We start from the raw sequence: 27,785 nt of genomic DNA, 5'->3' as shown, positions 1-27,785 counted from the left end.
CTGTTGAAAATGGAAAAGCAAAATGGGAAATGGTTGTTGCCTGAGCCAACAGGTGTTGGGATTCCTAGAGCCCTGGCCTCGCCACCATCCTGGCGATAAGCCCAGCGGGGGCCCCTCCCCGGCAATCTGCAGCCCAGCCATCTGACTTTCAGCTTGCACTCTACATCGAAGCTCAGGTGGTTCTGCCATCCACCACCTGCGTGTCTTCAGCAATATCCCTGGCCGGGGGCCTCTGGAAGCAGCTTCCCTCCTGCTCGGTTCATCTGCTCTTAAGGGTGGCTGCCTGCACTTAGCTGAGGTTTCCTGCAAGCAGAGCTGAGGCTGGGGTTTAGGTGCATATATGGGGGTTGGTGGGGTAGCGCTATCAGGAGAAGAGGCAGGGAAGTGGGGTGGGCAAGGAAGAAGCCAAGCAGAGAGTTGGGTCCAACTGAAGCCAAGGAGGAGAGTGGCGCCCAGCCCCACCCACCCTTGTGCCCACAGCCTTCATGGCCATGGCTGCCTGGGCGGGGAGCAGTAACTTCCCATGGGAGGGGGCTCACTTGGCCAAGGGCAGCTCTTCAGCCCCCTCCCAGCAGCTGGAGGAGAAGCTGCTGCCCAGGTAGGTGGGTCTGGGCAGAGCCCTGGCCACATGCGTATCTGCTTCTCTCTTTGGTGTGCTTTCCAACATCCCAAGAGGATTTCTCCATATGGCCTAGACCTTAAGTCAAACCATCCCAAACATAGCATTGAAACTGGGTAAGAATGTTCCCCACCCTTGATGTATAATTCACACACCAACCAACAGATGTGTCTGTGAGTCTCTGTCGTGTCTGAGTCTTTGCAACCCCACGGACTGTATCTCGCCAGGCTCTTCTGTCCATGGGATTTTCCAGGCAAGAATACTGGAGTGGGTTGCCATTCCCTTCTCCAGGGAATCTTCCCGACCCAGGGATCAAACTCAGGTCTCCTGCACTGCAGACAGATTCTTTACTATCTGAAACAGGGAAGCAACCAACAGATAGTCTCTGTATTTCTGTAGAAGGTGGTCTGCTACCCGGTCAAGCCCCCTGGGGGGATCCCAGGAGTTAGGACGCGGACATGTGAATTTCTCGGGGTTTGCATCATGTGCAGAAGGCACACAGCCTCCTCCACCTCCCCACCCACTGCACCCCAGATGTGTCAGAGAAGCACTCGGTTTTGGAGCAGCTGCTCTGCTCCCCAGGCTCAGAGAGGAGCCTCTTCAGGCAGGTCAGCGGCACTTGCAGAAACAGATGGGGAAAAACCTCAGCCTCCTAACAAACAAGACTGACGTGCTGGCCAGCAGGTCGGCTCTGTAGCCCAAGGCTTGAGTCAGGATCCCACTGCAGCCGCTGATGCCCAGGTTCCAGGGGCTGCAAGCGCCACATAGACTAGAGCCGACCCAGATTCACAGTATGCCTCCCTTCTCCAACAGAAGAGCTTAAATTATTGCTGCCACAGATTTCAAACAGAATTTCTAAGCATCCTCGGCAAACCCGTTCAGTTTTGAGAATTAACAGAGTAAACAACAGCGCAAGGAGGATGTTTAAAATGTGCTTTCCACTCCCTCCAGCACTTGGGAGGCCCCCACCCTCATTCTGGCCTATCCGCTAATGAGCCCGGGTTCATATCCGTCCTCCCAAGCCTCACACCCTTGGGAACTCGGCTTCTGGCTCCAGAGTCAGGTTTGCCTGGTGACAACAGCGCCCTCTTGCTGGGACACTCGGGGGTCAAGTTAATCACTCATTCGTGTCCAACTCTTTGCAACCCCATAGACTGTAGCCCACCAGGCTCTTCTGTCCTTGGGATTCTCCAGGCAAGAAAACTGTAGTGGTTTGTCATGCCTTTCTCCAGGGGATCTTCCTGACCCAGAGCTCAAACCCAGGTCTCCCACATTGCAGGTGGATTCTTTACCATCTGAGCCAGCAGGGAAGCCCCTTGGGGGCCAAGTGGTGCACTTCTCACCTGGTTCCTGTCTCCCAAGGTCAGATGGAGCGAGCGTGTCCATGAGGACGTGTGATAGTTCTCTGTTCACAGATTAGGAAACTGAGGGTCAAAGAGGCTTAGTCACCTGCCCAGGGTCACACACAGAAGGCAGCAGCTGCAATTCCAGGCCCACCTGCCTCCAAGCACCCCCACACCAATACCTGGGCCAGAAGAGCTGCCCGCAAGGGCAGGGAAAGCGTCCAGCCTCATCCAGCTCCAGCCAGCCTGTGTTTCATTTCCTCCACCCAGTGTGTGACTCCCGTCCCTCCCTGGCTACCTGGGGACCCCAGAACCTGGTCCACTGTCCTCTCCAAAACAGTGGACGACGGTCACCGCTGACACCACCACGGCCCCTACCACTCGTGGCTAGTGGCCCAGAAGAGCCCCCCAGGGGAGGGCCCAGCCTCTGGAGCTTGAGCTCTGAGTTCACATCAGGTCCCCCCGCATGTGACTGGGGGCCACCAGCCTGCCCCCCTGGGTCTACTTGTGCATCTGAAATGTGCCCCTCCGTAGGCAAGGACTGACCCCCCCCCCCCACCCAGAACATCCCAGGACTTAGCTGCTCTCATCCGCACTGTCACCTCAGTTCATGGACAAGCAAAGTGAGGCACAGAGACTGTAGTAAGCCACCCGAGGTCACATAGCTGGGACGTTGGGGCAGGACTGGAACCCAGGCCGGCAAAGCAACCCTTCAGACCTTCCCCAGGGGTTCAAGGGAGGCAGCTGGTCTGCCCTGGGAGCCACATCCTTGCTGCCGTTTGGTTTGGTTTCTGCTGCCTCCAGCCTGTGAACTGGAGCATGCTGCCCTCTCACCTGTGAGCTGGCATCTCCCAAAGCACCTGGCAGAAAACTCCCTGGTGTGAGAGACCCAAGGCAGAGCCCCCATTCCGAGGGAACGTTCGCAGCAATTAAACCCTGCTTTACGTGATAGGAAAATGAGCTCTCCCCATTCCACCACCACACCCGTAAATACATCTCTAGGATGTTGGTGTGTCTGTAAGTGGTCTCTCATTAATTCCTGCTCCCACTCACTCCAGTGCTCAAGCATCTTCCTCAGCGGGTGATGAGCACTTTATCGCCAGCATCTGGAGTCCTCCAGGCCAGGCAGCCCCTCCCCAGTGAACATTTTGAAGGAAGCACATTCTCGCCCTGGGGCATTGTCGTGGGTGGGGTGGGATTAACACTGACTGTTCTTTGCAGGAAGCCCCCCGAGGGAGGTCCTGCTCCTTTCTGCCCCTACTTACCCACAGGGTGCTCCCTGCCCAGCAGCCTGGGGCACCTTGGTGCTGCACAGGGCTTTGTGATGCCTGAGGGACCACAGCTGTGGGTGTAGGGAGGCAGTTCCTGACAAAAACTCAATTTCTTCCCATCTGTAAACCAAGGATTCCCTGCCTACTTTTACAGCAACACAGGAACTCTGAAAGTATTCATAGGATGCTGGAAAGTTCTGCACCTGGGTGCCCTTGAGTTCCAAGGATGTGTGCACTGGACAGAGTGCATGCCCTAGGGTGCAAGGCGGAGGTCAAGGGCTAGAAAAGGATGCAGGCAGAAAGGGTGTATGCCTCATAACCCGAGACAGCCTTCTGACTCGAAACCACGGTCCCAGCCTGACACCTCCTCCCGAGAGAGTTGTGGTGACCAGATCACCGCTCTGGCCCTCCTCCCCTGGGCAGTGGGGCCACATGTCCTGCTCTGTGGCCCTGAGGTGTCTGTCCAGGCCCAGGAGTGGCCCCTGCAGTAATTCCAGCACCTTCTGCCCTCATGAACTGGGAGCGTGGCCCACAGCTGCTTCCAGAGTAATTTGAGTTCCTGACCTGGTCTTTCCTGATTCCATCAGTCCAGGAAGGCTCAGAATTTAGCCTAGCTCTTGGACTTCTGGAGAATAAACAGTCTGAAGCCAAACTCCTCAGCACTCAGGAGTCCTGAAGACCCTCGGGAAGCCCCCCAGAATGGGATTTATCTTTGCAGTAAAGAGGTGGGGAGGGGGGCATAAAAGCTCAGAGATTATGTTCTCAGGCCTTGGAGGCCACAGCCCAGGGAATTCCAAGCTGGAATGAAAATAAACCAAAGGAACACTGGTTTTCTGTTTCTAAGTCTTTGAAACTGTTAATCCTAGCTTATCAAATGCAAAATACGCCCCGGTCAGAAATGAGCCGGTCGCAACAGGCAGGTTTGGAGTCAGGAACTGGGTCGTCTCCCACTACCTGGAAAGGCTGTGCTGACTTTAAACCCCCACATCTCTCATTCACAGAAGAGCTTTCAGCAAGCACTTTCTCTTGGCCTTGGCACAGAGGAAACTAAAGTCACCTAAAACCTGGGAAATGCATGTCTCCATTTGGGGAGCAGATGGGAGCTTCCCAGGGCGGCCCCTGGGCAACCTCCCAAGACTGTCACAGCTTCACTCTGGAGCAGACATCCACCCAAGGGCAGTTGGAGGCCCGGGTATGATGGGGATGTCTGTCCTGAAGCAGATTTTCGAGAAAGGAAACTCGAGGACAGGAGCGTGGGGTCATGGGGGGTGCAGCATTTAGGAGGTGCAGCCACTTTCCCGACCTGAAAACCCTCGTAACATGTTTGTTTGCTTTCACTGTTGTTTGCCTAGTAGCAATATCTCCCCAGTGTTCAGAGGGGTAAAAATACGAAGCAGAGGGACTTCCCTGGTGGTCCAGGGGTTAGGAATCCACCTTCCAATGCAGGGAACACAGGTTCAATCCCTGGTCAGGGAACTAAGATTCCACATGCCAGGCAGCATGGCCAAAAAAATATATATATATTTTTAAAAAGTACACAGCCTAGCAAACAAGTCTCTCAGCGGCTCCCTGACTTTCTAAAAACAAAAGTAGCAATCCTGATAGCCACATTAAGCTGAGATTCTCGGGGGAAGAGGATGGAAAATTCTATTTTCCACTTCCTTAAACACCAAATTTATTTTCTTTTATCCTATGAGATGTTAATTTTCATAATAACAGGCCATGTTTTGCCAACCGGAAACGTAAAATGTAGCCCCTATTATAGATGGAAACCGTGCCCTTGGCTCTTCGGGACTTATGCAAATGACCATTTAAAGCCAAATGTGACCTCTGGGTTTCCTGCAGTTGGTGAGCTGTTGGTGAAACATGGAAATCTGTCCACAGGCAGATGGGAGATGATGGAGTCTAGAATTGTGGGGACGATCCTGGTCGTCACAGATTGACAAAAGGCAGAAGCTCTCCTAACGAACAGCAGGTGTAGCCACTCCCGGGAGACACGGCTGTGACCTCACCGACTAGACACTCTCCCACAGGCTGCCCCCTGGTTCCCACACCTTCCACTCCCACCACAGGGTATGGGCTCATTCCTGAGGCTGTCTCTGCCACCTGCACTTGCTTCCATAAGTGACTTCTGCATCATAGCAGCTTGCTTAAGACAGGCACCAAAGCACCCCAGAGCAGGTCCTGTGGGGCCGGGGAGGTCTCAGACTCCAGTGGCGTCTCCTGGGGACCCAGGACCAGAAGGTGCCCAGACCTGCTCTCTGTACATCTTCACCCCCCAATCATCCAAGCAGGAGCCTTGCGTGTCATCCCAACTAATGACACAAATAGCTGTGGGTTCTCTAAGCTTCTCCTTTTTGTTCACAGCCCTCACTGGTGGGTCTGCTTAGAACGAGCCAGGGAAAGCTGTCAGGGGACCCACTGGAACTCCCTGAGGCTGGCATTGCAGCAGGAGCCCCATGGCTGCAGCCAAAGGCACTCACTGCCTTCTCCTGCCTCAGTGAGCCTCCAGATTCCCTCCTCTCTTCTCAGCCCCACCCCTGAGGTCCAGGGTCTTTGCACATGCAAGGACTTCATCTCCACCTCCCAGCAGGACCTTCCCTCAAAGAGCATGTTGGCCAGGCCCATTAGGGACTGAGTGAACTTGAAGGAGCGTCAGAGACAACCAAGGGAATATGGCATTAGCCTTGAAATTGTCCCCTTCTGAAAGGGGGACACAGAAGCAGTGAGAGCATGTATCGGTATTTGCACCCGCTGTTCCTTTCAGATGCATTCAAACACATCATCCATCCCCCACTGCCCGAGGAAACCTGCAGACACATTTGTATTCTGCAGACCCCCTAACTCTGTGGTTGATCACGTCTCCTCCAAACACATCATCAAGAGGATCTCCATGGTTTTTGACGGCAGCCAAGTGGGAGCGCAACTCTCACTTTACGATGACACCCCCGCCCCAGACCCACACGATTCTGCCAGGATCCCGTACTTGTGTGCATCAGTTAGGGAAAGCACCACTTTCCATCCCCTTGTGGGGTCTCTTCCCTCTGCTGCTGATTGGTATAATTTATATGAAGCAATGAGCCCCCGCCGGGCTGGGACTGCTTGTGATACACGTATAATTACCAACCTTCTCCCAGCTTTGTGCACTCTGAGGAGGAAAGATGTTTCTAAAGGATCTATTTTAGTTGTACTGATGAAATGCATATTCATTTATGGGGCGGGGGGGGCTGGGTTAATTAGCTATTATTGCAAGGCATGCTGGGTTCTCTGGGATGGGACGCCACAGTGGGGACACGCGTTACCAATTTGACTCTGTGACCTTGAGCTGTGGCAGACCTGCTTTGAAAGGTCTTGGGTCAAGTCCTCAGGCACTGACTCCTGGAATCTGAGGTCCCCTTCTCCCACGAGATCTGCTGGTTTCCTCTGGGGAACATCTCCAACCGACTTCCTCCTCTTGGCTGCACCTTGTTCCAGACTGGGGGTCCCCATCTCCTCTCAACTCCATCCTGTCTTCATACTCACCTCCCCCAAGCCTTCCCTTCCCCAGAGAACTCCAAGGTCATTTAGGGTCCCCAGGGCACGGGGCCTTAGGAATAGCTGCCATTTCTCAGGGAATCGCATGTGCCCAGTGCTGGGCTCAAATGCAAATTCTAGGATTTGTGGGGCAGTTGTTATTGTTGTGTCATCACTAAGTCATGTCTGATTCTCTGCAACCCCATGGATTGCAGCATGTCAGGCTCCTCTGTCCTCCACTGTTACCTGGAATTTGCGCATACTCATGTCCATTGAGTTGATGGTGCCATCTGACCATCTCAACCTCTGTTGCCCCCTTCTCCTCCTGCCTCAATCTTTCCCAGCATCAGGGTCTTTTTCAATGAGTCGGCTCTTCACATCATGCGGCCAAAGTATCGGAGCTTCAGGTTCAGTGTCAGTCCTTCCAGTGAGTATTCAGGATTGATTTCCTTCAGAATTGACTGGTTTGACCTCCTTGCTGTCCTTATAAGGCAGTAGCTGTTGTGAAAGAACCAGAAACCGCAACCCCCGCCCCCATCAAGTTCCACCTTCTCCTCCTCTGTGATTCAGCCCCACTCTGTGCTCCCTGTGATCTTTAGGATGGGTTTGAAATTTGAAACAGCAAAGGAAAGGATCTGATCATTGTAATTTGGTTCAATTTTGCCAACATTTAGCAGGCCCTCTGTGACCAGGGCACAGTGTACCTGAAGAGAGACCCAGAGAAGTAAACACACCTGAACCCGAGGAAACAAGCACGAATCTAGCAGCCCCAGCAGCTCAGGGCCAGAGGAGAGACGCAGGATGCTGTGGGGCCACAACCCCAGCTCAGAGCGTCACTCTCCAGAGATAACACGCAAACTTCACGTGAAGTTCACATTTTCTACCAGCCACATTTAGAAGAGTAAAAGAAGAAGATGTGAAACTGATTTTTTATTGTTGTCAAAGACACATTACATAAAATTATCATCAGTCATAGCCATTTTTAAGTGCATGTTTCAGTAGCTTGAAAATGCATTTATAATGCTATGCAGCCATCACCTTCTTTCTTCTCCAGAACTCTTCTCATCTGGCAAACCTGAAACTCGGTCCCCCTGGAACACTAACCTCCAGCCCCTGGAATCCCCTCAGTTCTGCTTTCTGTCTCTATGAACTTGACTCCTAGTCTAGGGACCTCACAGAAGTGGAATCATATAGAGTTTCATTTTGTGACTGGTTTATTTCACTTAGCATAATCTCTTCAAGGTTTGCCTGTGCTGTAGTACAGGTCAGAATTCCCTTTTTTTTCCCTTTGAGAATTTTTTTCTAAATTTTTTGAATATTTATTTTTAACTTATTTATTTCTTTGGCTGTGCTGGGTCTTGGTTGTGGCATGTGAGATCTTCTAGTTGAGGTATTTGAACTCTTAGTTGCAGTATGCAGGATCTAGTTTTCCATGCAAGAAACAGTGCCCAATCTACAATGGCCTGGACACAGTCTTTATTTCATGTTATGACAAGCAAAAGTGAGTTGGTGCCAGTTCATGGGCTCATCAATGTCTTCAAGGAATCAAACCTGCCATTTCCTTACTCCGCCACCCTTAGCTATTGGTTTTGTGTCCTCATGGTTGCAAAAGGGCTGCCAGTGCTCCTGCAATGTTCTCCACTTCAAGAAATGACAGTAGTAACTATCTTTTCAAGCTTATTGTCAGGAAAGGAAAGCAAAAAAATTAAAAAGCCCAGGATTTCCCCTCCAGACTTTTCCTCATATCTCACCCTTCAGATACTGTCAAAGACCCTCTGAACTGCAAAGGGCTGCTGTGACAGCAAATGGTGGCAAACCCCAGCCTCTGCAGTAGGAGGCAGGGAGGGAGGAGGGAGCTTCCTGACTGGGATCACCTCCCACGCATGTTCTAGAGCAAGGAGGCACAGCCAGCGGGTCCCTTACCAGCTCCTCCAGCTTGAAGACTTACTAGAAATTTTTGTTCCTTCTTTATGGAGGAAGGTGGGGCTTTGCGATTTTATTTTTAGATTTCATCTCATTAATAATTTACTTATTTGCCGTGACTGTGCCTTCAGACTCCAAGGCCAGTGCTCTAATGTGCTGGTGAATTATGTGTTCATTACACGAGCAAAGCAGAAAGAGCGTCTCGATGCCTAGAAGAATCACTCATGTAATAAAAACCTTTGTCATTTATTCATTTTAATACAATAACCATCTTCCCTCGTGTTGTGAGTGTTATTACGGCACCTCTGATGACAGCAGTAACATGAGGAGACAGTCGTTTTATGGAGCAGAGTTATTGCCATGTTTAGATTATCAGAATTTTTATTATGGTGCTAAAATGAAAACTGATAAAGGAAAAACGTGGGCTGACATACCTGTAGTTCCCAGGGCCTGGGAGGCAAAGGGCTACCCCAGAGGTGCACCTCAGCCGTCACTCACCATGGTGGGCAGTGGTGACACCCTGTGCACGGCCCGGGGGGGCAGGGCTGGGGGGTAGAAGGCTCTCTCAGGAAGCACTAGAGGGTGTGTCCCCCCCAAGCCCCCACCTTCCCCACAGAGGATGTCACTGGGCTTCAGGGGGTCTCAAGCATGGCCGACCGAAGGTCACTGGACTTGTCAAATCGGCTAGCTGCCCAGTTTTTCTTCTCCCTGATGACGAGGGCCGGCTACCCCCAGTTGGACCCTGGACATAACAGGAGGCTGCAATCTACCTGTAATTTTAGTGAGTTTGTTTTAACTTTTTAAAATTTATTTATTTATTTTGGCTGCACCAGATCTTCGTTGCTGCGCATGGGCTCTCTCTGACTGCAAAGAGTAGGGCTATTCTTTATTGCCCCGACTTCTCACTGCGGCAGCCTCTCTTGCTGCCAGAGTGCAGGCTCTAGGCGCACGGGCTTCAGTAGTTGCAGCACATGGGCTTGTTAGTTGTGGCTCACAGACTTAGTTGTGCTGCAGCATCTTCCTGGACCTGGGATCAAACCGGTGTCCCCTCATTGGCAGGTGGATTCTTATCCACCAGAGAAGTCCCGCCTGTGATCTCTGGACATAGAAGTGCCAGAGCAGCAGGTTGAAGATCAGCATGCTCCCAGCCGGCAGCTGGCCCCACTGTGCAACCTGAGCACCCACCGTGGGAGAGGAGGGGGTGTAATTACCAGGCTTATTCAGAGAAACAAGGCCAGTAGGATGGATTGTTGTCGCTGTTGTTGCTCAGCTGAGTTCGACTCTCTGCAACCCCAAGGACTGCAGCACACCAGGCTTCCCTGTTCTTCACCATCTCCCGGAGCTTGCGCACATTAGGGGTATGACCCAGCCAAGGCGACACAGTTCGGCACAGAGCCCATCCCTGGGCCCCCAATATCCTGACCAGGACCCTAAAAGTGTCTCAGCTATTCCAGGAGCTGGGACTTCATTTAGCAAATTGTTCAGTCGCTAAAGAGTGTACAACTCTTTGCGACCCCATGAACCACAGCTCAGCAGGATTCCCTGTCCTTCCCTATCTTCTGGAGTTTACTCAAACTCATGTCCGTTGAGTCAGTGATGTCATCCAACCACCTCATCTTCTGTCATCCCCTTCTCTCCTGCCCTCAGTCTTTCCCAGCATCAGGGTCTTTTCCAATGAGTTGGCTGCTCGAATCAGGTGGCCGAAGTGTTGGAGCTTCAGCATCAGTCACTCCAGTGAATATTCAAGGTTGACTTCCTTTTGGATGGATAGATGGATGGATGTAAAGAAAGAGACTTATGATATAAGGAGGTGGCTCATGCCAAAATCAGCAGTGTAGGTTGGTAGCCTGGGGACTCAGGAGAGCTGCCCATCTAGAAAAGTCTGAAGCCATCTGCTGGAGAATTCCCACCTGCTTGGGGCTGGTCAGTCTCTGTTCTGTTCAGACCTTCACCTGTTTGTAGGGGGCCCACCCATGTTAAAGAGGGCAATCTGCTTTCCTCAAAGTTCACTGATTTAATGATCATCTCCATCAAAAATGCCCTCACAGAAACACCCAAAAGGAGATCAAATCTACCCATGTGGATGCTAATAAATGGAATGAGGATTTGAACCCAGAACTATTTCACACGAAACCCATGATTGTCATTGTCGATATAATACCTTCACCATGAATTTGTGTGTTTTGTACACAGCTGAATTGCTAGATCCCTTAATGTCCACCTAAATTATTTATTTGGCACCACGGGAATAAATACGTGTAGCACATTTATGTTGCCAGTTCATGCAAAGTCTTAAGAAAACAAGAGATGCTGTTCTGCGTGAAGTAAATTTACATCAAAGTAAGGCTCAGTCAGTAATACTCTGCAGTGGAGCCACGTCATGGGGCAGCTTTCTTAGGTGGAAATGGTGTGTTTTATTGGAAAGATTGTAAGAGACAGTGTCTTTAGGGTGGGGAAGCAGTTGCTCAGGGAAAGCAAGTCTCTAAGGACCATTACTCTGTTTGCCACAGTTGAACACATCAGCTTGTTTTCCTTTACATTATAATCTTCCAGCAGATGTCTGGGAGTCACAGGTCCCCTGGGGAAAAATCCCTTGATCCTCTGCAGCTTTCAGATCTGGGCTCCTCAGGGTGGTCTCATCATGTGTCCAAAGGCATCTCCACTGACTGCTGTCTTGGCAAGTGTGGGTTGCCGTTGGGTAGCTGGACCCCCAGGTAACTGGTATAACTCAGAGTGAAAGATGGCTCCAGAATCTCATAGAGGTGGATAAGGATACACAAAGGATGCTCTCCTGCCTCTGTGATGTGAATTAAGTGAATTGATGATGTAAAGAGGAGGAAGGAATTAAAACAGAGACTCCTGGGGAGTAACATTACAGGGTCCTGGGTCTCATCTAAGGAGGTGAAACTCCCCTCATTTTCTTTCCCGTGCCGAGCTGTCTGCTTCTGTGTTGAGAGTCTGTGTGTGCACATGTTCATATTTCTAATACTGATCTCATTAATTTATTTGGAATTAACCAGCATGAAAACTCCCAAGAAAAGAGGTCTTGATAAGAAATAGTAAGCCAGTGCCAAACAAGAGATCCAGGTCAAGTTTAATCCAATTGTAGGGATATTTAGAAGGAGAAAAAGAATCCTTTAATTCTAGATGAAGGCCTTCTTCATCTAGAGCCTCTTCTCTCTTATTCTATAAAAGAACCATTAAATTGTGCAATAACACTGGGGCCATGTGCATTGTAAGAATAGGCTTAACCCTCGTAAGATTACAAGATGAAGCTACATTTTCTGAGTGTCGGCAGCACAAAGGCAAGGCTCCTCAAGAAGGATGTTTAAGCATTGGGTCTCTCCAAACCCCACGCTTCTCCTGGTACCCAATGGCCATTTCTTTCATCTCAGAGTCACATTTAAAATGTTTGCATTTGCAGCATAAGAGTAGATTTTTCTCACTTGCCTTGTGGAGTCCAGAGTTGAAGGCTATTTTTTTGTTTCTTCTCTCCTTCATACCTTTGTCTCCTGACTTGAGAAATTACCTATATGATGATACCAAAGTATAAATTTTTATAAATCCAGCCTCTGGCTCTTGCCTCACCACAAGGCTCGCTCATAAGAATTCTGAGTGCTTACTGTGGACAAAACCCTGTCCACATGCTTCACATACAAGATCTCATTCAAAATTCACCCTTGGGCTCTCACCTGGGCCTCTCCCCAGCCTCATCCATGGTCTGGCTGCCATAGCCTCCATCCCAGAGACTGGATCTCTTCTGGGGTCATCTTGTCAGAGACTGTGTGTGCATGGCCTTCCAGAAATGGGCAGGGACACACATTATGTATTAGTGAAGAAGCGTTCCTGGCAGGATGCTTGACTCTCTTTTTTTAACATTTATTGATTGATTAGGCTGCTCCAGGTCTTAGTTGCAGCATGCAAGCTCTAAGTGGCAGTATGTGGGATCTCATTTCTTGACCAGGGATCAAACCCGGGATTGAACCTGCATTGGGAGCACACAGTCTTAGCCACTGGACACCAGGGAAGTCCCGAGACACTTGATTCTTCATCTGGGGACCAGAAATGACACCAGGCAGGATGTGGGTGACAGGTCTGAGAGTATACTCCAACCACCGGTGCCATCCGCCCTGGGCACCCCGTCTCTCCAGCTCAGGCAGAGGGTCCCATCCATGGGCTCTGTTCCCTGACACACAGGGGTCCAGCCAGGGGGCTTAGAAGGAAACCTGCATCCGCCCTGGCTTCTGTGTAATGACAGCCCTTGATAGTGGTTAAGTTCAAGAATCTGCAGGGAACCCCAGACTGTGTTCAGAGCCTTTGGTCTTCCGGGAGGTGGTCCAGGTACTCTGCATCCACTGAACACCACTAGAGGCTGGGTGCTGTGTGAGTTAATTACAGTTTGCTGAAAGCCACATGACCGTCTCTCCTGAGCATCTCCTGGACAGACCAGTGAGGGAGACAGAAAGAGGGCAGTCATCAAAAACATAGACAAGAAAATGCTGGCCATGTAGGGGCTGGGAAGACGAATAGGCAGGTGTAAGAGGCGCACTAAACCTCCCTGATGACTAGCTGTACACCTCAGGAGAGGACAGACCCCTCCTCACCTGGGCGGCCCCCGGAGGCCATCTCTGCTCCAAGGCTTACCTCTCCACACTGCAGGGTCCCCCCGGAAGGGAAGGCTGGACAGCAGGTGGTCCAGTGCTCTGGTCTTGATAGGGAGATGGCCCTGCAGTGGGGGGCTCCAGCCACATTTCCCAGCCCCAACGCTTTCTCAACTCGGCATCCACGCTTGAGAGACAAGCTGACCAGCCAGGTCAGCTCATGGGCCTGCCTGTTGCCCAGGGGAGGGCAGGGAGTCTTGACCAACCGCCTGACTTGACTGACACCTTGACTTGACTGAGACAATGGGGAATGATGCTCCCCAAAGAATATCAGGCCTCTGTTGCCAGAAGAGCCAGGGGTGGACCCTGCCCCACTCCCATCTTCAGCAATAATGTCTTAGTTGTCCCATACCCAGAATTAAGAAGCTACCTATCTTTGTTAATTTGGTACAACCTGAAGAACACTTTTGAGAAGCATCTAATTCACACTTCCCCACCAGGCAAATTTTGTAAGAACATATTCATGGCTGTTATTAATATTCATATGACTTTGAGGATTTTTTTCATGATTTGTAAAATTCCAAGTAATTGTGAATGGAAATGTATAACAGTGTCAATGTTACACAACAAATGCCTTTCCCCATCACATTCTGGGTTTTTCTGCTCATTATAAGAACCTAATTGAAAGTAATTGAAAGCTGAATTTCACTGTGCATGGAAAGTATTTTGTAAAATGCAAGAAACACAAACATTGTCAAGCCTCTTAAAGCCATGTTCATGTATCAGGGAGAAGTGGAGAGTGGGAGGAATCCGGACTTTCACTCACCCCCGGCCCCAGGTCTGTCCCATCACGTGCTGAGAGTGGTTTTATCCTAGCCAGATCTCACTGCTCGCCCAGCCCCAGGGCAGAGGGCTTTTCAATTAAACTTTGCTGCAAGCTAACAGTGCCTCATGCAGAACTCAGTTACAGCTTCTTGATTGCTTTCAACAGCAACTGAAGTCAGGTTCCAGTCCTGGGCCTTTGAGCCATGGTGACTTTTTTTTTTTTAATTGAAGGATAATTGCTTTATAGAATTTTGTGGTTTTCTGTCATACATCAACAAGAATCAGCCACAGGCACACCCATGTCGCCTCCCTCCCAAACCTCCCTTCCATCTCCCTCCCCATCCCACCCTTCAGCCTATCACAGAGCCCCTGTTTGAGTTCCCTGAGTCATAGAGCAAATTCCCATTGGCTATCTATTTTGCCAATGGAATCGTAAGTTTCCATGTTACTCTCCATAAATCTCACCCTCTCCCTCCTCTCCTCCCCCCATGTCCATAGGTCTGTTCTCTATGTCTGTTTCTCCTTTGCTACCCTGAAAATAACCTCATCAGTACCATCTTTCTAGATTCCATACATATGTGTTAGTAGGTGATATTTATATTCCTCTTTCTGACTTATTTCACTCTGTATAATAGGCTCTCGGTTCATCCACCTCATTAGAACAGATTCAAATATGATCCTTTTTATGGCTGAGTAATATTCCATAGTATATATGTACCACAGCTTCTTTATCCAGTCATCCATCGATGGACATCTAGGTTTCTTCCATGTTCTAGCTATTGTAAACAGTGCTGTGATGAACATCAGGGTACGTGTGTCTTTTTCAGCTTTGGTTTCCTCAGGGTATATGTCTAGGAGTGGGACTGCTGGGTCATATGGTGGTTTTAATCCTAGGTTTTTAAGGAATCTCCACCATCTTCCATAGTAACTATATCAGTTTACATCCCACCAGCAATGCAAGAGGGCTCCCTTTTCTCCACACCCTCTCCAGCATTTACTGTTTGTAGACTTTTTAATGACGGCCATCCTGACTGGTGTGAGGTGGTGTCTTTTGAAAACACACAGCATTTCAGCAATCCCAGCAGATTTGCAGAACTTACCAGAGTGAACACGACACCCAGGGTTTGAGTCTGCATTGGGAGTCAAGTGACCCTAGGGAGACACAGAGACCTCCTGGGCCCCCGTCCCATCTGCACAAGTGGGCACAACTTCCTCAGCCTCACTTTCTGCTCCATGAAGCTTCCCAGGAAGGCAACGTGACCAAGACTAGACCTGAAACTCTGCCCTCGAAACGCGATGGCTTGTGAAACCTTCGTCCAGTCCTCGGCCTCTCAGGCTTTGGTCTCCTTATTTGCAGAAGGGACTGGACCCGACGGTCAGGGGCCAACATCCTGGACTTCCCTTTTCTGGTCCTTAAGGAACTATGGGGGTGAGGAGGGGAGATTCCTGGGCCCTGCTCTTCACAGGGGAGCTCATCCCAGCTGCAGGCATTCGAGACATAGTGAGGACCCGAGATAAACACAGTGGAGGGCAGGCTGCCACCCCATCCGCTCACCCCACCCCACCCCACCCCCCCACCACTCGCCCCATCACTACCATCTCCTCACCCCCCACCTCCCCACCTCCCCTCACACACACACCCCTTCCTCTCCTGCCAGAGACGGAGACCAGGTGGTACCACGCCCCTCATCCCCCTGGTGTCTCTAGAGCAAAACCATTCTGACCCCTCCTCCAACCCCACAGGGCCCCCAGAAATCTCTGCCAGGACGAGGGGAGGGAGACGGAGTGGGGGTGGTCCTCCTCTCCTGCTCGTCGCCTGGGGAGGGGTGATCACTTCTCTCCTGACTCTTCCTCCTGCTTTTATCCCACTCCACGTGTCCCTGCTATTTCTTCACCATCAGACAGTAGGCACGGGACTGACTGGAACTTCTCCCTCCCACCTAGGATCTTAGAACCCTGTCACACCTGACACCCCCTCAGGCTCCCCTCTCCACCTTACCCCCTGCGCTCTCTGCCTCCTCCCTCCAGGCTCAGAGAAGACGTTTCTCCTCCAGGAAGAGGGCCTCCCACCCACTTTGGTTTCCCAGAGCGCCTGGCTGTGACCCTGGCTGTCGGTTTGCATGTCTGCCCCCCCCCCACACCGGGCAGCATGTCCTTCTTTCATTTGTTCGATTGGTGATTACTGAGCACCTACTGTGTGCGTGGTGCTAGGCCTGCACCTGCCATCCTTGGGGTCAGGCAGGGTGTCTGTGTTCCCATGGCCCAGGAGGGTGTGGGGCAGCCTTAGTGCTGGGCAGTAGGGAACAGGGGGGGAGGAGGTGGGAGACAGGGAGCCATCCCTGCAAAGCAGACAAGAGGACAGACACAGAACCTGAGAAAATCCAGATTCTCTGTCAGCATGAGAATCCAGGAGTCCTGGCGTCGAGAGCTGGCGTGAGGACCAGTGAGGCCAAGGAAGCTGAAATGCGTTTAGGTATAATCATGTTCTTACCTCTGGACTCTCATGAGAGTCAGATTTTAAAAGAAATTGCCTCTCCTGGCTGGCTGCAGTCACGGCCAAGTTCAGATTGGCCTGCCTGAAATCCAAGGTAGGCGGGGAATGAAGCATCTGCGGTCACGATTCAGGGCTTTTCACTCTGCTGCCGGCAACTCAAAACTCCCACCAGGTAAAGAAAATGAGAGCTTGCAATCTGCTTTCCTGGGAAGATCCCTGGGTTTAATATCACACGAAGAGAAAGAGCTAAAACACTTCACCGAAGAATTACATCCTCTTGGAAGATCCCGATCCTAAGGGTTTTGAGAGCATCCTTTAAAACACAGAGACGGGGTCAGGCAAGCCTTATTAGTGGCAAAGCCATTAAGCTGCAGAATAACATTGCCTTCCAAAAGGTTTAGAGCAGAAAGGCAGGGACTTCCAGTCATGTGCATGCATGTACACACGTGTGTGTGTGTGTCTGTGTCTGTGTGTCTGTGTGTGTGTGTGTACTTATGCATGTGTTGTTTGTACATATGTTTGGGTGTGTTACTCTATCTGTGTGTGCCTGTCCAGGAATTGCATACCACAGTAAAAAAAACCATGGAATTCTAACTGGCCTTTCTCAAAGATCCCCTCTGCCCTCAAGTCCTTCCAGAGTCTCTCACAGACCCTGTTCTTTCCCCATTTCATAATTGTCACCTTATAATTCTGCACTGACTGGCTGTCACTTTGTAAATCTAATCCTTCTGGTCCATGAGGCTTCCCAGGTGGTGCTAGTGGTAAAGAATCCGCCTGCCAATGCAGGAGCCTCAGGAGATGTGGGTTCAGTCCCTGGGTTGGGAAGATCCCTTGGAGGAGGAAATGGCAACCCACTCCAGTATTCTTGCCTGGGAAACTCCATGGACAGAAGAGCCTGGCGTGCTTCAGTCCAAGGGGCCACAAAGAGTAGGACACGACAGAGCGACTGAGCTCACATGCAGGCTGGTGCATGAACCACGTGAGGGCAGGACCATGTCCGTCCAGCGCAGGGTGGCCTGGCAAAGAGCACAGGCCATGTGGGCTGAGTGAAGACGTTAAAACAACTAGGGTGGGAAGTACCCAGCCAAGAATGAGGGTCCCAGGGATGACAGGTCCCTTCCCCTCCTGGGGCGAGGTTTTCTCTGCATCCATAGGACTCTCTGCTCCTTCAGTTCTTGGGATAAACCTCCAAGGCCTTTGCAATTCACAAGACCACACAGGGTGACTTTTTCTCCAGTTTCAAGTTCATTTGAAATTAGGAAAATACCTCCTCCTTGGGGGAGATTCTGCCGGAATCCTGCCATCCAGGCAGCCTTTCCGGAGGATGGAGCCGGCCCTAGAAGGAGGTCCCTGGGTGAGCACAATGGCCAGGCACCATACGTTATTTTAATGTAGACATCACTTTAAACTAACCTTTTACCATCTGTTCTGTCCTTTAATAACAAATGCAAAACAGCATGATTCTCGGTGGCGTCATAAAACTGGGACGGGTGATGGAAAAGCCGTCTCCACTCTTTATTCACGGCCCTGCCGGACGCCGCTGGGATGTTTTTCTCATTTTCCAGGCACAAATCAAGGAGAAACTGCTCTCGCCTGATCTGGTGAATTCATTCACACAGTATTTCTTCTTAACACGGTAAACTATGGGAGAATTGAGGGCGTCCTGAGAGCCCCGGACGCACTCGGCATGTATTTCAGGAGGCGCCAGTGAACGGCACCTGGAGAATTAAGGGAATGTAGCCTGATGGTCAGGATGTAATGAGATTCCTTTGCAAAAAATCAAAAGCTTTAAATGTGTGGCAGGTTCTTTTCAGCAGTTTCATAATTAAATTTCCCTGTGAAGGATGGGCAGTCTGGCCAGGAGGGTGCAGGCCGGCTGTGTCTCTGCAGGACCGTAGGGGCTCACACGCCCCCCCTTCATCCAGTTCAGCTCAACTGCTGTCCTCGGGGGCCCTCCTGTGTATCCCAAGTCCTCTTCTCTTAACCTAAACTCAAAGCAAGCCTCTGAATTCACCAGCCTTTCTAGAATCTTCCAGACTCCTGGGAGGAAGAACTGGTTTGAGTTTCTGCACCAGTTACTCAGTTCCCTTCTCCCCTCAATCGATCATCACAGGCACCTCCCTGCCCCCCAGATCTGGTGATAAGGGAGTTCAGCCAGGGAGGACCCTCTTTCTACAAACTGACTCCAAGGAATGGAGCCGGGTCGAAACTCCTCCCCGCTCAGCGCCTCGGACAGGGCTGGTCAGACGTGGTGTGGCCTGAAGGACCATCCCTGGTGGACAGAGAGGGGTTGTGTGATGCCGACGGGCCAGAGCCTCTTCTCCGGGACGCATAGCACTCGGAGCCATGGAGCCGGCAGAAGGCAGGCAGCCGGGACCCCGCATCTCTCTCCAGCAGGACGTGGGGCAGCGCTGATTGAGTGAGGGGAGCCCCTTGGAGCCTGGGGGTGCAGACAGGCATCCAGTTAGACCATGGTCAGTGCTCCTGCTTAGGGCAGACAAGGTACAGGAGAGCCCAACCTGATGAGAGGGAGGAGGAGCCCAGAAAGCCAGAGCGAAGACATCCCTCACAGACTTCAAGGACCTGTGTGTGCAGGCCCAAGTGTGCACAAGCCTGTATGTGCATGCATGCCCGTGTGTGTGCATACCTGTATATATGTGCGGGCCCATGTGTGCGCGGCCCATATGTGCATGCCTGAGTATACACATGCCCATGTGTGCACGTGCCCGTTCCTCTCCCAGAGGCCCTGATCAGCACCCAAGCAGACCAGGTCACTGACGCCTGTGTGATGAGGCATTGCCTCCTTCTTGCCGACTGTTCCTGACATTTTCTGTTCCCCATCCTCTAATGTATCAGGTAGGAAGCCACCATCATGGTCAGGGTGGCCAGTGACCCTACCCCCACGCTCTTGCCCTGGTGGGGTCGCCTCCGATATGTAAACAGTCACAGCTGGCTGGAAAGGGGTTCTCTATTAAGTCGAATTTTCTCAGAAGCAGAGTTTTCAGGGGGGTAGTTTGTGCTAAAGGTCCAAATTCAGTTGGAAAGGATGTTCATTATCAAATCTCTGAGGCACCTCCATGGAGACCATCCTGTGGTAGTTGTCCTGCTACAGAGATCAGCTGCCCAAGAAAAAGCTGTCTTTAGTTTCTGAGGTAAATCCTGCTAGGCGTGTAGGGGAGGAAAAGTCAACTTCCCTCCTCTTTCTGAGGTCCTGTCTGAGACCCCTGTAATAGAAGACAGATAAACAAGAGGAGGAAAAAACAGAAGTTTATTAACATGTGTGCCTCGTGTACTCTTGGGGGAGACCCAGGGGAAAATGAGCAGCTCTCCAAGATGCCTTAGAATTCAGGTTTAAGAGGAAGTGAAAGTGAAAGTGTTAGTCACTCAGTTGTGTCCAACTCTTTGTGAGCCCATAGACTATAGCCCGCCAGGGTCCTCTGTCCTTGGAATTCTCCAGGCAAGAATACTGGAGTGGGTAGCCATTCCCTTCTCCAGGGGATCTTCCCAACCCAGAGAAAGGGGGAGAGGAAGTGATTTGTAGGAAAGATGATGGCCCTCGGAGGAGAGGTGGGAGGTGCGGTCATGTGACAGGTCTGCCCTCCTCCAGGCCCCCTTCCAGGACTGGTGGCAATGATGTTCCTCCGTGGATAATCCCTCCTCCGGTGGGGGGGGGGGGGGGGGAGGGGGCAGGGCTGTGACACCTGAGCCCCTCTGAGGCTCTTCTCCAGGTAGATGAGGGAACTCAGAGAGAAAGCCCCTCCTACAGCTGATGGCTCTCAAGTGCCCGCAGCAGAAACGTCACTGCACCCAGCAGCACATGGCAGGGGCTACCCTCCTCCCTGCCTTGACACTCCCCCCAGCAGTTTCTAGGCTTGGAAGCCGGGCTGGCAGGCTGCTCCATCTCCCTGAACCCATCTCTCAGTCCTGAGAGGAGGTCAGTTCAGTAAACAGTTGTCTCATTTCGGGGGACGGGTTGTGGGCAGGCTCCAGAGCAGGCATACAGTCAGGTTATGATAGGAGGCATCTCTATGAAAGCCAAAGAGAATCTAAGTTACTGGTTAGAGCAGACCTGTTTCCGAGCCCTGGGGTGGGAGGCAGCCAGGCGAGATTTCTGGATGGCAAGCTCACAGCATCTTTGTGGTCTGGATGCCTCTGGTGGGGTCGTGTTTTGTCCGGGGAACCTTCTGAGTGGTCATTGGCACGGCAGCAGGCATGCAGGCTGTCTGTGCGTGAGATCTTTCAGGTGCTTCCCTGAATTTCATACCCACTCATCCAGCCTTAGTTTGCAGGGCTGTGGGAAAAGGGCAGCTTCATTTTTAGTGCTTCCCAGTTGGCTCAGCAGGTAAAGAATCTGCCTACCAATTCAGGAGACTCGGGTTTGATCCTTGGGTAGGGAGGATCTCCTGGAGGAGGAAATAACAACCCACCCCAGCAGTCTTGCCTGGGAAATCCCACGGACAGAGGAACCTGGTGGGCTACAGTCCATGGGGTCGAAAAGAGTCAGACACGACAGAGCGACTAAAAGCAGCAGCACGATTCTTAGTGATTCTAAGTCGGAAGCGTGGGAGGATATCGGAAGCGTTGGTCTGGAACCATGTAGCCAGATATTTGAGGAAACTAGAAGTTAAATCCAGTCCAGTTACAGGTAAAAAATAAAACCTCAAAGACTACAAACAGGACTAGAATCTCAAGGCACAGAGTTCTACCGAAACCTAACTTTTCTCTCTTTAATCACCCCCATTTCTAAGATAATCAGATAATCATGGTAAAACCAATTTTGCAAAGGAAGCCTGATCTCATTTGACATGGCTCTTGGGAGGTTGCTGGGCGGTAGCTCCTAGCCAGGACTCTCTCTGGTCACCCTGGGCCCTTCTGCTCAGCTGATGAAGGCAGCTCTGGTGGGTTGACCCCACCCGCTGGTGTCTCCATGCTGACCGTCACACCTCCATTGGCCTGGGGGAGTTGTCTGCAGTTATCTTACTTTGTGGTCTTAGGAGAATGGTACCGGGGAGGATTTGTAAAGCCAAGGCAGGTGTTTTCTCTATATGTCCTCTTCTATGGAAGACTTTAAACACCTCCTAGGTGAGCTCCCCTGACCCTCGAGCCCTTTGCCAAGGAATTTCCTGAAGAATTAGCAGTCCCTTCACGTTTGTTCTTCCTTCCAGCCAACTGTGAAGTTTTATATTTTCTCAAAAAATAACCCGTTCATCAGGATTTTCAACTTGGCTCGCATAAAATATAAAGAATAAAATAGATTTTTTTAAGTCTTATTTTTCCTCTTAAGCTTGCCAAAGGTACATCTATTTCTTATGAATTTTTTTCCCCAGAGTACAGCTCTTGCATCTATTTATCAGTCCTTCCAACTTTTCTGTTTTCAGATTCAGAAATTTCTGCATTCATCTTAATTACCCGGGTGTTCACCATATCCTGCTTTGTCATTCCTTTCCTTCTGGATATAAATGCTCAGTTCATTCACTGTAATTCTGTTTTAATGATGAAAATATTTGAAGTTAAGGGTTTGTTTTGATTCAGTCTCTGGCCAAATTCCTTGGGTTTTGCTGTTTCATTGTCATTACTATTTTTAAATCACCTCTAAATACAGTTTTGATTCTTAATTTGTGGTTACTTCAGAATGTTTTCTAAAATATCTCTTTAAGAATCATCTTTAAATTTTAATTGTATTATTCTAGTAAAAAGTCCTGGTCAATGTTGCCATGGTCCCCTGGGCTTTGATTTTTAAAAGTTGTCTTTTCTAAAGGTGTATTCAGAGTTTATGCTAATCTTAATTTGGCCCCAGCAGTTATTCTTTTCACGTCCCTGTGGCTTATTTACAATCTCTCACCATCGGAGAAGCTTGTTGTCTTACATGGTATCCTGCCCGTCAACTGCCCCTTACATGACCAGGACCTCTGCTTCATCTGAATGAAAGACATGCACCTTATGTTTAATTCTGCGGGTGTCCTTGCTATCTCCTATAGTCGTGCATTTATCTAACGACCTGGTCAAAAGTGAGGGGCTGTCTGCATAGTCCACCCCCAACCCATGTAGAGCACAGAATCGTGCATTTTTTTCTCTGTTCTTTCCGTTGCTTCACCCAGCTCTCAGGCTTTGCTAGCTTACTTTAGATTTGGAACCCAGATCACCATTATTGAGGGCTTCCCTGGTAGCTCAGACAGTAGAGTCTGTATGCATTGCAGAAGGCCCAGATTTGATCCTTGGGTCGGGAAGATCCCCTGGAGGAGGGAGTGGCTACCCACTCCAGGATTCTTGGGCTTCCCTGATGGCTCAGATAATAAAGAACCCGCCTGCAATGCAGGAGACCCAGGTTCAATCCCTGGGTCGAGAATACCCCCTGGAGGAGGGAATGGCAACACACTCCAGTATTCTTGGGCTTCCCTGATGGTTCAGATAATAAAGAACCTGTCTGCAATGCAGGAGACCCAGGTTCGATCCCTGGGTCAAGAAGATCGCCTAGAGGAGGGAATGGCAACCCATTCAGGTATTCTTGCCTGGAGAATCCCATGGACAGAGGAACCTGGCAGGCTACAGTCCATGTGGTCACAGAGTCGGACATGACTGAGCAACTATCATTTTCACTTTTCACCATTATTAAATTGTTGTTTTCCACAATATACAATTTCTGTAAACACTGTTTGTGCCTGTAAGCAGCTCTGTAACCATGTTGACAACACCTTTCAGGTCTGTGTTTCTGTGTCCAAATGCTGGTGCGGGGTGGGGGGTGCATTTCCCAGGCAACCCCTGTTCTCGAGGTCTTCGCTATGACCCCCTCTCAGGGCAGGGGAGAAGGACCAGAGCAGGAACAGGGGACATTTTCTGTGTCTCTGCGCACCCAAACATGTCCACTGCCTTTCTGCACAGATGATCACTCGGGGGCAAAAGTGTCTTGGGCCCTGACCTTTTCCCTAAAAACCCCATGGAGTGAGCTGTGTCCTTGCCCTTGTCTTTCCTGAGGTCTGGCGTGAGGGGCATTTGAACAGGGTCCTCGGCCATCTCAGACCATCACTGAGGCTCTACCGTGGGCGTCCTCACCTCTGCTGAGCTCCCTGCAGACCCTTTCCTCTTGGAATGCTGTGTCCCCTCCTCCCTGTCACCTGGGGCTCACCGGACATGTACTGTAGGCTCCCAGTGAACCCCTGGCCTCACCTGCCCTTCTGGTCCCCCGAGTGGACCAAGCGCTGGCTGTGGCCTCATATGCCCCTGGGAGAGACGTCATGCAAGGCCATCCAGTGGGATGAGCAGAAGGTCCAGGTAAGAAGCCTGACCTTCCCCTGCCCCCATCTGTTCCCCCTTCCAGATCCGGTCCGACAAGGACAATGACATCCCCATCCGATACAGCATCACAGGCGTGGGCGCCGACCAGCCCCCCATGGAGGTCTTCAGCATCGACTCCATGTCCGGCCGGATGTACGTCACACGGCCCATGGATCGGGAGGAGCGAGCCTCCTACCATGTGAGTGTCCCTGGACTCGAGCTCCTAAGGGCAGGGGGTTGGAGGGGAATGCAAACCCAAGTCCATATCAGAAAAGCCCACCTGCCTGCAGGGCACCTCCCCAGGCTGTGCAATTCACAGAGCAGATGGGCCAAGAATGTGCTCTAGTAACGTGTCCCTGGTGATGCCGGGAGGGTCTGGGACACACTGGGGGAGCCACTGGTCGGAAGCCGTGGACCGACGTGATCAACCAGGAGTTCTGCTGGGGGAGGGGTCGTGCAGCTGCTGTGTCACCCCCACCTCTCCAGTTCCGGACACGCATCCCGGCCCCTCTGCCCCTTCCTCTGAGAGCAGAAAGGCAGCTCTGAGCGAGCACTGCTGCTTTCATGGGGAGCCGCCAGTGGAGAGGAAAAGACCATGAGAAAGTGAAGGCTGTGAGACTCAGTTAAAGGAACCGTCCACCACTTTCCACTTGGCCTCCTGGCCTATTGGCACACAATTGGCCCTAGAGCTCGGTGGGCACACGGCTCTCACACCACCCGTCCTGGCATCCTTGGGCTCTGCCTCCTTGTCATGGGATGAGCATGTACCTTCGGGAGGCAGAGGCTGGAGCCGGACTTGGGGGGGCAGAATTGGGCAGCCCCACCCAGCAGCTGAGACATGTGCCCTTAACCCCTCCGACCTCCATGCTCTCCTGCAAAGGGGAAACAGTCAGGCTGCCTCAGCGTGTGCTCGGAGGACTCAGGGTGACCATCCCTGTGGTGTTCAGGACAGGGCCCAGCACGTGGTAAGGCTGCCTCTGTGGCTACAGCCAGGGCGTCAGAACTCCCAGCTCCCGGGTTGTGTTCACAGACCTTCAGGTGAGGGGATGCACTCACAGCCTCCGCCCTGTGTCCTCTATGGACCGGCACTGACCTCACTTGGCTTCAGCCTGCAGTGCCAGATGTGAACCCTGCTCTTCATACTCCAGGTTCACTGTCCACCTCCTGGATGAGAAGGGAGGCTCCACGTGGCAGGCTTGTCCATACCACATCCCCTGGCAGAGAACAGAACCCACCACGGGGGGCGGGCCAGTCACAGGCTTTCCTCTCTCAACTGCTCAGCTCCTAGCCCAGGATGGCTGCAGAATTTCTGAGTCCAGCAAAAGATGCAATGAGGACCCCTCTGAGCTGACTATGAGTTTTAAGATGGTGATGGCCGAGCGTCAAACCACATACAGACCCTTCTGAGTACAAGGCCCGAATGACTATGAGGGTCACACACTCGCCCCCTGTCAAGTGGGACGGACAGGAAGCTGACACTGGAGGACTTGTGGGCCTCATCTCGTGGCCGTCTGGGTGCAAACAGCTCAGAGCCACACCCGGGTGTCACTGTCCACTCTGAGGACCCCCAGCTCTGGGCACCCCAAGAGCAGCTCGATCTCAAGAGCACCACACACCCTCTCCCTGCACCCCCAAACCAGACCCTGGGAAGGCAGGAGCCACATTTGGGAAAAGGAGACCCACTTGGCAGTAGACTGAGAGACAGCTCCCCAATCCTTCACCTGCTGTGGGCCAGAGGATCACTCTGATTTGAGAGTCCACGATTTTAGTGAGGCTCTGATTTTAGTTACCTCTGTCCACCCAGACAGTCTCCTTGCCACTAAAGTCAACCCCCTACATGACGTGACTCGATCACAGGGTGACTCCTGTAACCTTCCCACCTGGAACCTGCGCCTCACATCCCAGAGTCCTCTCTGCTCCCCCGACGGGTGCCGTATAATCCTGTCCTGAGTCCCACCGTCATCATGGCTGTTAGGAGGGTGGAGCAGCATCTCCCACCTGAGAGGGAGCTGACAGACCGTGGACACGGGTCCCTGGAGATGACTGTACGAAGCCTGTGATCACGAGACAGATGAGCATCACTGTCTGCTCTGCAAGGCGATTCCCCCAGAAGGTGCCTTCATGGCTTCCTTAGGAAGCCTTGCTGCTGGGGCCACGAGCCGTCAACTTGGGCGGGATATTCCTGAGCCTCTGTTTCCCTGCCTGTAAATAGAGATCCGACAGACCTGTCTCACGGTTCTTGTGAACAATGAGGTGAGGCAGTGCCTGTGGAGGTCTCGGGGCACTCCCAGCCAGAGCCAGCACAGGGTTGATGGAAGACAACAGGATCCCACACATGGCAGGCATGCACAGCGCATCGCAGGAAATTTACTCTGCACAAGACACCCAGATTTGCAAGTCTCAGGACATTTCTCATCTCCAAGTCGCAAAGCATTTCTTGTCTCCAACATCAAGACAGACCCCCATCCCCAAGCCTGCAGCTGTGTGTCCAGCCTGAGAGATGGAGGGGGATGGGTGGGCTCTTAGAGATTTCCAACAGAATCTATCAAATGTTGTTTTAAGCTTTTGGAGGGGGATGAGGAGACCCTGCCAGCCACTTTCCATCGAGAGCTCCACTCGGCCTGCTCCTGCTGCTAAAGATAGCGGCCCAACTGGGGTATCACTTCAGTTAGAAGATAATAACTTTAATTTTAGCTCAGAATTACTTTTTTCAAAGCCTCCTCAACCTTTGGCTCAGCGCCTTATTGCCTGGCCACGTCTGACAAGATGAAGGATGGCCCAGCCGCCCATAGGAGGATCCCCTGGAGGAGGGTACAGCAACCCACTCCAGTATTCTTGCCTGGAGAATCCCCATGGACAGAGGGGAGCCTGGTGGGCTACAGTCCATGGGGTCACAGGGAGTCAGACACGACTGAAGTGACTTAGTAAGCACACACTGGCCGCCTACAGGAGGACTTCCACAGCAGGGAGGTGCAAACCGGGCTTCAGGAATGGCGACCCAATGGCCAGGCGGCGGGGCGGCATTGGGGAGCAGTCGGCTGGGAGAAACAACTGCACCCGAATCCCCATCCTGAGATGTTTAAATGTGATACTTCAAGCTGATCTGTCTTGAAGGGGGCAGCTGCATGGCTCTGCAGGCTGCAGCTCCCAGGAACCTGAGCTCATTTGTCTCCTTGTGATGACATGGATCGTCTCCTCCATGAAGCCTGCCTTGAGCTCCCCCCAAACACATGGTTTCAAGGGGGAAATTCTACACAGGGCTGTCGGCCGAGGCTGCGGATAACTCAAGGCCCCTCCTGCAGTCATGGATGGCACCCTCCCCTCCCCCAAGGCTGGCAGAGCAGCTGGGGGCGCAGGGCATCAAGGGGACTGCCTGATGACTAGGCGGGGTCCCCAGCTCTGAGACCCCTTCTGCGGGAGGCTCCTCTGGGCACCCTTGACTTGGCGCTGTCTTGGCATAAGGACCCTGTAGTCCAGCGTGTTTGGTTTCGAGGGTGACATGGTTTCCACAGAGAGATGAGGGCATGGCTGTGTGACAGTCACAGTGCTGGTCTGGAGAGACAGGCCAGCCCCTTCCACCTCCAAGTGTGGTTTTCCTGTCTAGTCTCAGGGCCCCCATGGCCCCACTCCAGCACGCTTTGCTGCCCGTGGGGCTCAGCCACTCTGCATCCCCCATGGAGGCCCCCATGCTTGCTGTCCTCTGGGCCCCTCATCCAGGGTTCAGCTCCAGCATCACCTCCTCCAAGAGGCCTGCCTGGCCTCCTCCCCACCCCATGGGTCGTTGCGGTCACATGCCTTCTCAGGGGCCATCTCCTGCATGAGAAGCCCCAGGGCAGCCCCGGGTCTCATGAAGTCACGGACTAGGGCACAGCCAGTGCCTGCCCACAGGTGGGCCCTCAATAGATATTGATGGAGCGAATGAAT

The 27,785-nt window shown here is 51.8% G+C and overlaps 1 protein-coding gene across 2 annotated transcripts in view; it reads left to right on the top strand.

Annotated features, from left to right (window-relative positions):
• Positions 1 to 27,785, top strand: part of CDH4 (cadherin 4) — a 475,206-nt gene that overhangs the window by 394,987 nt on the left and 52,434 nt on the right. For both annotated transcript variants that reach the window (XM_043884659.1, XM_043884661.1), the window contains exon 5: positions 23,905 to 24,060. In XM_043884659.1, the coding sequence (XP_043740594.1) occupies positions 23,905 to 24,060 (156 nt within the window). The remainder of the gene's footprint in view (positions 1 to 23,904; positions 24,061 to 27,785) is intronic.

The sequence above is a fragment of the Cervus elaphus genome, chromosome 23 (genome assembly GCF_910594005.1).
Source record: "Cervus elaphus chromosome 23, mCerEla1.1, whole genome shotgun sequence".
Lineage (NCBI taxonomy): Eukaryota > Metazoa > Chordata > Mammalia > Artiodactyla > Cervidae > Cervus > Cervus elaphus.
This window is presented reverse-complemented; position numbering and strand designations above follow the sequence as displayed.